The sequence below is a fragment of the Equus asinus genome, chromosome 22, assembly GCF_041296235.1.
Source record: "Equus asinus isolate D_3611 breed Donkey chromosome 22, EquAss-T2T_v2, whole genome shotgun sequence".
Lineage (NCBI taxonomy): Eukaryota > Metazoa > Chordata > Mammalia > Perissodactyla > Equidae > Equus > Equus asinus.
In genome coordinates, this window is record NC_091811.1 from 52,531,604 (window position 1) to 52,544,183 (window position 12,580).

At 38.1% G+C, this 12,580-nt stretch overlaps 1 protein-coding gene across 17 annotated transcripts in view; it reads left to right on the plus strand.

Moving 5' to 3' along the window:
- Positions 1 to 12,580, plus strand: part of ATF1 (activating transcription factor 1) — a 46,242-nt gene that overhangs the window by 19,103 nt on the left and 14,559 nt on the right. For 9 of the 17 annotated variants that reach the window (XM_044755948.2, XM_070494894.1, XM_070494890.1 and 6 more), the window contains 2 exons: positions 5,797 to 5,916; positions 8,181 to 8,281. In XM_044755948.2, coding sequence (XP_044611883.1) covers positions 5,797 to 5,916; positions 8,181 to 8,281 — 221 coding nt within the window. The remainder of the gene's footprint in view (positions 1 to 5,796; positions 5,917 to 8,180; positions 8,282 to 12,580) is intronic. The other 8 variants (XM_044755952.2, XM_070494896.1, XM_070494898.1 and 5 more) reach the window with 1 other exon arrangement.

The following is a 12,580-nucleotide window of genomic DNA, read 5'->3' on the forward strand; positions in this document are numbered from 1 at the left end:
GTATAAACCATTTCTCCCTGGCCATGCTGACCTGAGGAAGCAGAGAAAGTTAGCTTCATCTTCTGTGCCCTACCCTTTCCTGTTGCTAGGCTGGAAGTAGAAAAATTGCTCAGATGTCTTGAAGTGAGGAAATGGAGAATTCAAGTTAGAAAAATCAAAGATAGACCCAGAAGAAATTATAGGAATAACTTCACTAAGTCGTAATGTCCAAAATTGTGAGATACTTTATTAATTCACTAAACAATGATTTATTTAGCATCAAATGTGCCAGTTGGGTTAAGACTCTAGCTGGGAATACAGTGTGGAGCAAAAAGAGGCAAGCTCCTCTCCCTTATGGCTCTTGCTGTCTAGTGGAGGAGACAAGACATGGGCCACATATTCACCCAGGTGTAAAACTGTGACCCCGAGAAGTGCTACTACAAAGGATAGCACATAGGCTACATAGGCTAGTACGAGAGCCTATAACAGGGGATTTGACCTTGTTGGGAATAGGACAGCTTCCCTAAGGAAATGACGTGGGAGTTGAGATCTGAATGTTGAGTAGGTGTTAACTTTCCGGAAGGAAGGGAAGACCTTTCTCGGTGTGCGAGGGAATATCTTATGCCAAGGCCCTGTGGTGGGAAGGAGCATGAGAAGTAGAAGGGACTGTCAAGCTGCACTGTGAGCAGAACTAGGGGAACATGGTTTACGATGAAGCAGGAGAGGTAGGAAGGAGTCATTCTATGCAGGGCTTTGTAGACCATGGGTAAGAAGTTCTTAGTAGTTGTTTTTAAATTACTGTTTTTTGTTTGGTTTTTAAATTAAAAATATATTTAATAACACAGTCTTTATTATATTTATTTCTATAGTTACCATATAGTTATGGCAAGTGGTAGTACTTTGTATTTATCATAGTGCAATAAGGTTTTCTTTCTAAGTACATTTGAATTTACAAAAGGAGATGCTTTAAAGAAAAATGATAAGTAAATAATTGTCTAGGAGCTATATGGATTTAGCATTCTCCTGAGAGCATGCTGTTGAGTGTGAATTCTTTACTTCAGTCAGTTTGTGTTTACCATGTGTAAATCCTGACTGTCCAAGAATCTTTTGAATCTTTTGAGACCTTGGAAGAGTGACATTTTGGGGCAAGTCTACAGCATAGGCTTAACTATTGGAAAAAATTTAAAACCACAAAATTACAGTTAAATTATCTTTACATTAAATAGTAAACTAATGGGCCAGCTCATGGCCTAGTGGTTAAGTTCATGCACTCTGCTTTGGCGGCCCAGAGTTTCGCCAATTTGGATCCCGGGCACAGACCTAGCACCACTCAGCAAGCCATGCTGAGGTGGTGTCCCACATAGCACAGCCAGGAGGACCTATGACTAGAATATACAACTGTGTACGGGGGGCTTTGGGGAGAAGAAGGGGAAAAAAAAAGATTGGCAACAGATGTTAGCTCAGGTGCCAGTCTTTAAAAAACAATTAAAAAAAGTAAACTGAAAGATGTAAAGATCTGATTGATTTTATTTTTCATTTGTTTTGAATTAATAGTACCAATCCATTAGGAACTGAGCAGATACCCTGGGCTTAAGGGTTTGCCTCAGTTGATGCTGTAGTAATTAACAAATCATTATTCTAAATGTCAAAATAGTCTGTGCTTTCTTTTTCCTTGAAATGAAAAAGCAAAACAGATACACTTGATGTGTGGGAAGCAAACTGAGACCATACAGAGTAAGAGGTTGTAAAACTCCTTGATTGGCACCAAGAGGGATAAGATGTCTTGGAAAGAGCACTGGGCTCTGGAACCAGACAGGACCAACCACTATTGTGTTGGGTACTTTTCAAAAAACCTATTGTGGGAATTTTCAAACATATTCAGAAGAAGAGGTTATTAGGTTGAACTATTCATGGTTCCCATCACCCGGTCTCAGCAATTATTAACTCAGGGCTTCTTGTCCTGCCTCCTCCCCGCCCCTGCCCCCACCCTCAACAGCTAGATTATATTGAAGCAAATCCTAGATATCATTTCAGCCTTCAGTATTTTAGTGTGTATCTCTAAAATATAAGGACTCCTTTTTTTTTTTGAGGAAGATTAGCCCTGAGCTAACTACTGCCAGTCCTCTTCTTTTTTGCTGAGGAAGCCTGGCCCTGAGCTAACATCCGTGCCCATCTTCCTCTACTTTATATGTGGGACGCCTACCACAGCATGGCATGCCAAGTGGTGCCATGTCTGCACCCAGGATCCAAACCGGCGAACCCTGGGCCACCAAGAAGCGGAACATGCGAACTCAACCGCTGTGCCACCGGGCCGGCCCCAAGGACTCCTTTAAAGAACATAACCACAATACTATTATCACACCTAAAAAATTCCTTAATATCATCAAATATCCATTTAGTGTTTTAAATTTTCCTGATTATTTATTGTGTGTTTGTGTGTGTACACACACACACATTTTTTAACAGTTTGTTGACCAGGATCCAAATATGAGACATATATGTAGGCTCCTCCTCTTTACCTTTTCCCCCACCTTTTGTTTTTTACTTATTACTCATTTAATCTTCACTGTAACTCTATGAAAAAGATAATGTTAGTTCTATTTACAGGGGAGGAAACTGAGGTCCTGAGAAGTTAAGTACTTTGCTTAGCATCACAGAGCTAGTGAGCACCTTTTGCTGAAAATCAGCCCAGCCCTGTCTGACTCCAAAGACTGTGTGTGCCTTTCTGGAGTTACAAGACTTTGGCTTCAAACTCTGGCTAAATAGAAGCTTCTTTCCCATGCCACTCTACCAACTCCTGCCCTCCCTCACCCAAGTGTTTACAGTCCAGGGATCCCCTAATTAGGTACCTAAGGATTGTGCTAAATTTTGCCCAGTCCCTTTTATAAGAGGAGCTTTGGGTGCAGCTGCCCCAGGAGTGAGAGGAAATCAGGGAACTTTAGTTCTGCAGCTCCCCCATTTAACCAGAGCAGCTCCAGAAAAATCCTTCTCTTTCTGCTGCTTCTTTGGTGTTTGGTTTTTTTTTTTTTTAAAAAAGGTATGTTTTTTGGTGAGGAAGATTGACCCTGAGCTAACATGTTGCCAATCCCCCCCGCCCTGCTGCCCGCCGCAAAGCCCCAATACATAGTTGTAGATCCTAGTTGTATGTCCTTCTAGTTCTTGGGGGTTTTTTGCTGAGGAAGATTGACCCTGAGCTAACGTCTGTGCCCATCTTCCTCTACTTTATATATGGGACACCTGCCACAGCATGGCTTGATAAGCAGTGAGTATGTCTGCGCCTGGGATGCGAACTGGCGAAGTCCAGGCCACCAAGGCTGAGCACGCGAACTTCACCACCACACCACCGGCCAGCCCCTTTCTGCTTCTAACTTCTCCTAAAAGAGTTTCTGAGATTGGAGCCATAGTATACTAATAGGTTTTATAGTTCTAAGATCTGGAACTGTGCCGTTCAATATGGTAGTCACTAGCCACAAGTGGATATTTCAATTTTAAGTTACTTAAAATTAAATAAAATTAAAAATCAATTCCTCAGTCACACTAGCTACATTTCAAATGTTTGATACTCACATGTGGCTAGTGACTACCATAATGGATAGTGCAGATGTGCAACATTTCCATCATTGCAGAAAGCCCTGTTAGCACTGTAAAGTAATGGGTGGAGGCAGTCATCTGTCTTTCAAACTCAGGTTAAAATTGGGGGACCAGCTCCTCCTCCTTTGAGAGCGATCTCAAGATTTAGGTGTTTAAGTTTGAGAGTGGGAGTTGGAAGACATCAGGCTTTGGGACCCTGAGTAATGGGCGTTTTAAGGGGAAGGACTACTCCTAGCTAAAACAAAATCTGCTGCCTTTTTTCCTTTCTGTCTGCCAGTCCCACAGTCTGCACAAAATCATAAGGATTGCCAGAAACCCCGGAAGAATGATTGTTTTTATCCTTTTAAAAATGTAATTTAACCCCATCTCCAACTCTCCCAATTAGTTGAGTGATTGGCTTCTGTTGGGGTCTGAAAAGTAAGGGGACCTTTCATTTCTTTTCTTTTCTTTTTTTCTTTTTTTAAAGATTGGCACCTGAGCTAACAACTGTTGCCAAGCTTCTTTTTTTTTTTTTTTTAATTTTTTTTCTGCTTTATCTTCCCAAACCCCCCATACGTAGTTGTATATCTTAGTTGCACGTCCTTCTAGTTGTGTCATTTATTTTCTCTGAGGGTAATGGTAACTCTAGAGCTGGACCCTTAAGATCTGTGCATCCTGTTTCTTTTTACTCTTTAATTTCTGTATCCTCGTATTGGGATAATGTCAAAGAGAAACAGAGCCAGACATTTGTTAAAGGCAGCATGATGGATTTCATTCAGACTAATGGAGTAGGGAAGAGAGACTTCAGTGTAGATTGAGTTCAGTTCTGCTGAAACAAAAGGTGGGAGCCTTTTTGAAGGCTGAGGTGTGCTAAAGGAAAAGTGCTGAAGATGTTAGGTGGGGAGGTTGGTCCCTGTGATTAAGCCATCTGTTTGCTAATTGGTGCTTATCAAAGTTAGGCTCCTACCCTCCCACAGAGACAGGGAGACAGGGCCCTTATCCTTGATGATTACATTTCAGAGGGATGGCTCCCAGGTCCTTGAGAAAGACATTTCTGGGTTGTAGAAGATTTAGGGTCAGAGAAAGGATTTGCAATTGCAAGTTTTCTAAAGTAAATGCTCTAAGGAAAGTGAGGTCAGGGGGCTGTAGTCAAGGTTGGGCTGTAACAAACAGTAAATTATTTTGGCAGCATTGATCTTTCTCAGGCAGGCATTCTAAGGGGGCGAGGGTCATCCTGGGACATGGCCTTGAGCTGATAGAAGCTGTGCTGGAGTTGGGTCATGTCTGGTGGGGTTGGGGGATGGGATGGAGTTGTTTGTGCTGAGAGTTTGCAGTTCTCAGTACCTGGATAAGATTTTATATACAGAATTTCATGACCTGGGCATTTTGGGGGATGATGAGACTGGAATTTAATCCAATCTTGGGAGGGGGAAAAGAACCTTCAGTGAAAGGGAATAAGACATTGTTTTGGGGCCCAACACAAAGAAAGCAAAGAGGGGAGCAGTCAGGAAGGTGACTTTCGGGACCTGAGAAGCAGCCTTGGATTTTGTTTTGTGATTTAAGTCCAAGATGAATGGTATGAACCAGAGTAGTCCAGAGGAAGGTGAGAGATCTCTGTTAACTGAAAATATCTGAGAAAACTTATTGTAAGAGGCAGAACCTGAGCTGAGCCTTGAAGGATGATGGGTGGGCTTTTCTTGATTTAGCATTTTATTGTGGTATTTCGAGAAATAAATAATAATTTCATGATTCAATTAGTTACTTGGGATATTTAATTTTTCTTTAAAGACACTGCCCAAAGTTGGTATTTCTCTCACTTTTTGAGTTTTGATTTGATTGGTTTTTAACCAGATCTCTTCAGAATAGCATGTTCTAAAGAGCCTCCACGTTTTTGTACAGTCAATTCCTCTACCCCAAGTACCTTCCAACCCCCTCCCCCATACACACCTTCAGGGAATTGTTTATCGTTAGAGACCCAGCTGAAGTAGCACCCTTCCTTTGCTCCCACGGTACAGTACTTTCTACTTTTCCTCTGATATTATATCTCATACTCTGTTTGTCATAATTAGTTTGTACTCTCAATCTCCTGTGCAGTCTCTGGCCCATAGAAGACATGTAATGTTTGGTTAATAGATGTGGTTAAATATAATAAGCTCTAAAATGTGTTTTCCAGTGTTAAGAACTCAGCTATCTTATGTGCATAGGTACAATATGTATTTTGTTAATTGAATTTTTATTTGTTCTTAGATGTCATTAAGAGGATCTGCGCCAGTGACAATTGTACCTCTTCCTGGAGAGCAAGTACAGGTTCAGGGGGTCATCCAGACAGCTCAGTCTTCTGTAATTCACCCACCACACGTGCAAACGGTACAGAAATTCAAAGACTTAGTGGTTGAGAGAGGGGACTTTTATACCCTGAGTCTTTGGACACATGGAAGTTGCTGTACTTAGAATATTATAAACCAAGATAATAAAGTTGTCTTAGAAATTAGACTATAGAAAAAAATGAGGCAAATAGAAAAGTTTTAGAATTTCTAGTTTCATGTATGTATATACTACCCAGTGAAAATACAAGACAATTTTGGGGCAAGTTTTAGAATTTGAAGAATGAATGGCTTTCTTAAGAGAAAGCACTTTTTTATCCCAGATACCTTCATGAAAAAAGAGAATTCTGAAGCAAGGGTGATGTGAGCATATGGAGGTCAAATAAAAGAGAGTTCTCTCATAGTAGAGGAAAGTCTCATTTATATCTCTCTAGCTTCATATTGACACCTGACAACAGTAGGAAGGAAAGAGCCATCCTGGGTTCTTTTTCTTTCTACTCTTTCTCCCCATTTTGTCGTCTGGCTCCTGGGAGTCTCAGAACGCCTCTGGTTATCTCTCATTTTTCGAATCAGCTATCCTGGAGAAAAGCTGTATACCTCGTTTTTTCCTCCTGAATCTACAGTACCTGGCAGTGTTGTCAGCGCTAGAGCTGCATCCTTATGTGGTTTTCTATATGAAAGGTGGCTGCTGCATGGATTTTCGAGTTTTTCTGTGAAGATTTTACTCTTAGTTGCTAGTGCTGTCATTAAAGAGAAATACTTGATCTTAGTTACCAGTAATCTCTTAGTTTTAGAAATTATTTTCTTCTTGAGTTCAATTTAGGGACAAACACTGAAAATAGTGAAAGATTTAGATTAGAAATGGTATATCCATGATACTTGAGGAAACATAAAAGTCGCTTATTTTTCTTATTACTTTAAGTTATTATTCATTACTGTTATTATTTCTTTATTAGTATATGTGTGGCCAGTTCTTTATTTTCTATCAAAAGATATACATTTAATACAAGATATAAATAAGTAGTTGTACCCTAGAACTTGTGTTTGAAAGAGATTATAGAAAGTAAAACAAACTCCTCTGGAAATTTAAGATCTAAATCTAAACAATTTAGGGAAAGGCTTTCTGTAGAGATTAAGGAATGTAGAGAATTGATTATGTCCTTTCTGGAAACCTGTTTGGATTATTTTATTTTTTAAAATGAGGATGAAGTCAGGTGTGAAATGCAACTTTGGGCAAATGTTGGGAAATTTAATACATTTTAAAAATTTAAAATAACTTGTTTTCTCAATTGTAAGATATTATTATAACTTAAAACTTGCATATGGTTATTGTGTTGATGTAGTTTTAAAGAGTTTATTATTAATAATAGTTAACATTTAATGTGTGCTCGCCATGTGTCATGCACTAAATGCTTTACATGTGTTAACTCATTAAGTGTGAAGTGAGACAAAGCTAATTATTTCAGATTTTTAAATTGCATATGTTCATACTTGCCCTTCCTGGTGACCTCTATCTTGGTCTGTTCCTAGTCCTTGTTTTACTTTTCCCATTAGCAGCATTTGACATCGCTGATCATTCTTTTCTCCTCAATATACTGTTTTTGCTAGTTTTCCAAAGACACCTCTTTGTTATTCCTCTTGCCTCACTGGTAGCTTGTTCTTGGTCTCATTTGCTGGTTCTTCCCAACCTCTTAATGTTTGAGTGTTCCTGGGTTTTGTCCTTGATCATCTCTATATTTATCCCCTTATTGAGCTCATCCAGTCTTTTGGCTTCAAGGGCTATCTAAAGAGCTCTGACTCTCAAATTTCTATGTCTAGCCCAGACCTCTTCCCTGACTCACAGGCTTCTATATTCAGCAGTTTCCTCAATGTCATTATCTAATAATTAGATGTTAGGTGGTGATCCAATAGCATTTCAAAGTTAGCATGTCCAAAATCCAAATCAGATAGCATTAATGATAAAACAAAAACAAAAACAAAAACTTAGAGTAATGTGCATCAGTATAGAAATAGGGTAGAGATCAGAGACTGGTCTTTACAACTCTAGTGAAGTAGTCGTGCTCTGTTTTGGGGATAGACTTTCTTCTTAGGTCTCAGCCTGCTGTATTGTATGTTCCTTTAATTAGTTTTGGATCCTGAAATAAACTTTCTCCTTTTTCCTTTTGTTCCTTTCTTTTAGACCTTAGATTTATTAACTAACAAATTTGGGTGGCAGGAGACAGATCATTTTTTCTGAAATCAAAAATTAAATTGGATTCTTTTTCTACCTGCATTGTTCCTCATAGTAAAACCAGTTCTGTTTTTCAGGTATCATCTTTATCAGAAAGTGAGGAGTCGCAGGACTCATCTGACAGTATAGGCTCCTCACAGAAAGCCCACGGGATTCTAGCACGGCGCCCATCTTACAGGTGAGTACTCTTGTGTCAAACTCTGGATGTGTTACCAAATGAGTTTGAATGCTGCTGTGCACAGCAAACTATATAAAGAGGGAGCATGTGTTTGTATACAAAGGGAATTGTTAACAGAGAGAGATTTGAGCCAGATTATGTGTAGGGCCCAAGTTGCTATGCTGAAGAGAAATTTAGACTTATCTTCTGGCAGAGTATTAGATTTCCCTATTTACTTCTAGATAGTTAACTCGAATAGCAATTTGAAAGAAGGACCATAATTTTTAGAAATTGAATTACTTTGTGTTCCCTTTCTTAGCTTCTTAACTCTGGGCCTTTGTCTGTCCCTTTGCTAAAACCCATTCTTCTACGTTCTGCATAATTCCTGCACATACTTTAGGCCTCACTTCCTCCTGGAAGCCTTCTCTGATTACCTTTTCTCCAACTTGCCAAGACCAGGTTAGGTCTTTCTTCCATAGCAGCCTTTTACTGACCCCTGTTACAGTACTTATGTCATCCTGTTGGAATTCTAGTTTACTTAAGGGTATGGTCCACGTATTATTTTTTGTAATCCCAGGGACTAGCAGAGTGACCATACAAAAGTAGCTGCTCAATAATTGTTCAGTGGAGAGCTGGAAGTAGTACAACTAATTGACAAAAAGCTGTTGAAATAATATGAGTGATTTCATGTGGGTAGTGGGATATCTTTGGTATGGGTAGAGTTGAGAGACTTCTGTGGTAGAATTGACCAAACCTGGTGACTAGATGGTAAGATGAAATGGTATCTTTGAAACATACAAACAAATGTAGTAAGATTTTAAGATGTTAGGAGAGAACTATGGGTAGGGTATAGTCATTCCTGCCTGTATATAAGTAGGAATAAGTAGGAAAGAATTCTTAAAAGATGTGATTTGGGGGGCCGGCCCCGTGACCGAGTGGTTAAGTTCATGCGCTTTGCTTTGGTGGCCCAGGGTTTCACCAGTTCAGATCCTGGACGCGGACATGGCACTGCTCATCAAACCATGCTGAGGTGGCATCCCACATGCTGCAACTAGAAGGACCCACAACTAAGAATATACAACTATGTACCAGGGGGCTTGGGGGAGAAAAAGGAAAAATAAAGTCTTTAAAAAAAAAAAATGTGATTTGGATTACCACCAACCTGATAAATTTTGTGAAACAAGGGCAGGAAAGGGTTTTGTAGGGAAGGAAAAGAGCTGCTTATGCTGAGGGAACTGTGTAATCAAAGGTGGACTGTATGATAGGAAGGAGGTTGGCCTGTTCTGGGAACTGGGAACTTAAAGTGCAGGGAGGAAGAGGAGGTTTAGCCAGAAAAGGTAAAGAGGAGGCAGATCACTTAGAACCTTGTCACCGTGTTAAGCAATTTGGACTCTATTGAATAAATAATTAATGAACAGACAGAATTTTGTCTGTGAATTTTTTGGGGTAAAAATAAACCCTACTAAAAAGATAATCTGAAACTGCTAAAAGCTGAAAGAAGTAGTCCATTGTTAGCAAGCATCAGCAGATACAATAAACAGAATTAAACCCCTAAAGAACTTCAGATAATAAAATTATCAGGGAATATAAGTATAATTTGAATTATTAAAGATATAAAGAAGGAATCAAAACCCTAACACTACGATAAGAGATTAGGGGGGATTTAAAAAATAACTGAGTAAAACTACTGGAAATGAAAAGTATAATTGCTAAAGTCTATTGAGGAATTTTAAATAAATTTTAAGCAGACTAGATATAACTTAAGAGAGAATTAGGGAACTGGAAGATAACAGCTCTGAGTAAATTAACCTAGAATGGATCACAGAAAGATCAAGAGAAGTTAAGAGACATGGAAGGTAGAGTGAGAAGGTCCAACATACAACATACATCTAATAATACTTCCAAAAGGAGAGAATGTGGAAGAGCACTTCCAGCTGCTTTTCTCTCTAGGAGAGAAAAGGTAATGACAGAAATTTCTAAGACATGAATTTCTCAGCTTTAGAAAACAGAGTCCTCAAAAAGATAAATTAATATAAACCTATATCTACATGTTTCTTATGAACTAAAATTGGAGAACATCAAAGATAAAAATAAGATCTTAAAAGTTTCCAAGGAGAAAAGACAAATTACCTAGAAAGGAGTGATCATTACACTGACAACAGATTTTTGAATGATAACATTAGAAGACAATGAACTAAAATCTTTAAGTGCCAACAGAAAGTAACTGTTGGCCTGGAATTCTATACCCACGCAAACAGTCACTCAAAAACAATGGTGAAATAAAAATCATTTCAAACTGATTTAAGAAATTACTAGAATGTATTCTTCAGGAAGAAGAAAATGAAACTAAATGGAAAGAATGTGAATGTAAGAAAGAATGGTGAACTAAGACATTCATATAAGTTACCATTGACTTTTTTAGAACAATGATAATGATGAATTTGGCTAGTTTAGAAACAAAATGGAAAGAAATTTTCCAGGCAGAAACATGTAAGACAAGAATGGCCTATTGCAGTCTTGTATTGATTACCTTTAGACTTGCCTTAGACTGTTGGGGGCAATCACCAAAAGAATACAAATAGAAGGTTTAATTTCCAAATGGTTGGACTCTCCCAGCGCAAAAGAGTTAGTTCGTGGATAAAATACTTGTTAATGTGTTGTGCATTTATAGGAAATAATAGAAATCTCTTATCACTCCCCTGAAAACATAAAAACCATATAATACAGATACCTGAGCTGAAACCAGAATGATAAGCAGAAGCAAGCATGAAAACCTCTGAACCTGAGATTTCTGTACTAAGCTGGGATTACTGCAGGAGGCTAGAACATCTGAAAGGAAGCTTCCCTAAGTAAGCTTTCTGGACTACTAGAGATTAGGATCAACCAAATGTAAATTCATAGTCAGAAATCATCAAAAGTACAAGGAAATAAACAACCATAAGTGAGAATCAGCAGAAACAATATATAATCAACTCAATAAATTCAGAAAAAGTATTTGATAAAATTCAGCACCCATTCATAAATTTTTAGCAAATAAGGAATAAAAATGGGCTTCCCTAGCATACCTAGACTTTGAGAACTGAACTATATATAGGACAGACTGTGGCTCAAGTGCCTGTAGTTTGTACATTGAAAACTACAAAACCTTGTTGAAAGAAATTTTAAAAGATATAAATAAATGAAAAGACATCCCACATTAATCAACCAGAAGACTACATATGAAGACAAATAACCCAATTAAACAATGTGGAAAGGATTTGAATAAACAATTCTCCAAAGAAGATATACAAAGGATCAGTAAGTATATGAAAAATATTCACCATCATTTATCATTAGGTAAATGCAAATCAAAACCTTGATACCACTTCAGACCCACTAGGATGCCTAAAATCAAAGAAGACATAGTTGGTAAGGATGTCGAGAAATTAGAACCCTCACACATTGCTAATGAGAATGTAAAATGGGACAGTCGCTGTGGAAACAGTCTGGCAGTTCTTCAAAATGCTGAACATATTTACCTTAAGAGCCCCTACGTCCATACCCAAGAGAAATAGAAATATAATAAAAACTGAAGTGACTATATTAATATCATACAAAATAGACTTCAGGTCAAATAAAATTACCAGAGATAAGGGGGTCAGTTCGCCAAGAAGCTATAACAATCCTAAATGTGTATGTACGTAATAACAGAGCTTCAAAATACCTGTATCAAAAAGTAAGAGAACTGAAAAGCAAAATCAACAAATCTACAGTTATAATTGAAGATTTCAGTACACCTGCCTCAGTATACAACAGAACTTGTAGTCAGAAAATCAGCAAGATTACAAAAGAACTGAACAATACCATCAACCAGCGAGATCTAGTTGACATTTTTAGAACGCTTCACCCATGTGCACAAAGAACAACCACTAAGAAAGACACCTCCTGGGTCATAACAAACCTTAACAAATTTAGAATTGAAATCATGCAAAGTATGTTCTCTGATCACATTTGAATTGGACTAATAAAACCAGTAAACTAATAAAAAGCAATAAGTAATAAAACCAACAATTAGACTAATAAAAACCAATGACAGAAGGACAACAGGAAAATCTTCAAACATGTGGAAATTAAACATCACACTTAGAAATAATCCATAGACCAAACTGGAAATCTTAATAGAAATTGGAAAATATATATTTTTTAAAGGATTTTTTTTTTTTAAGATTGGCACCTGAGCTAACAACAGTTGCTAATCTTTTTTTTTTTCTTCTCCCCAAAGACCCCCAGTATATAGTTGTATATTCTAGTTGTGAGTGTCTCTGGTTGTGCTAGAAAAAA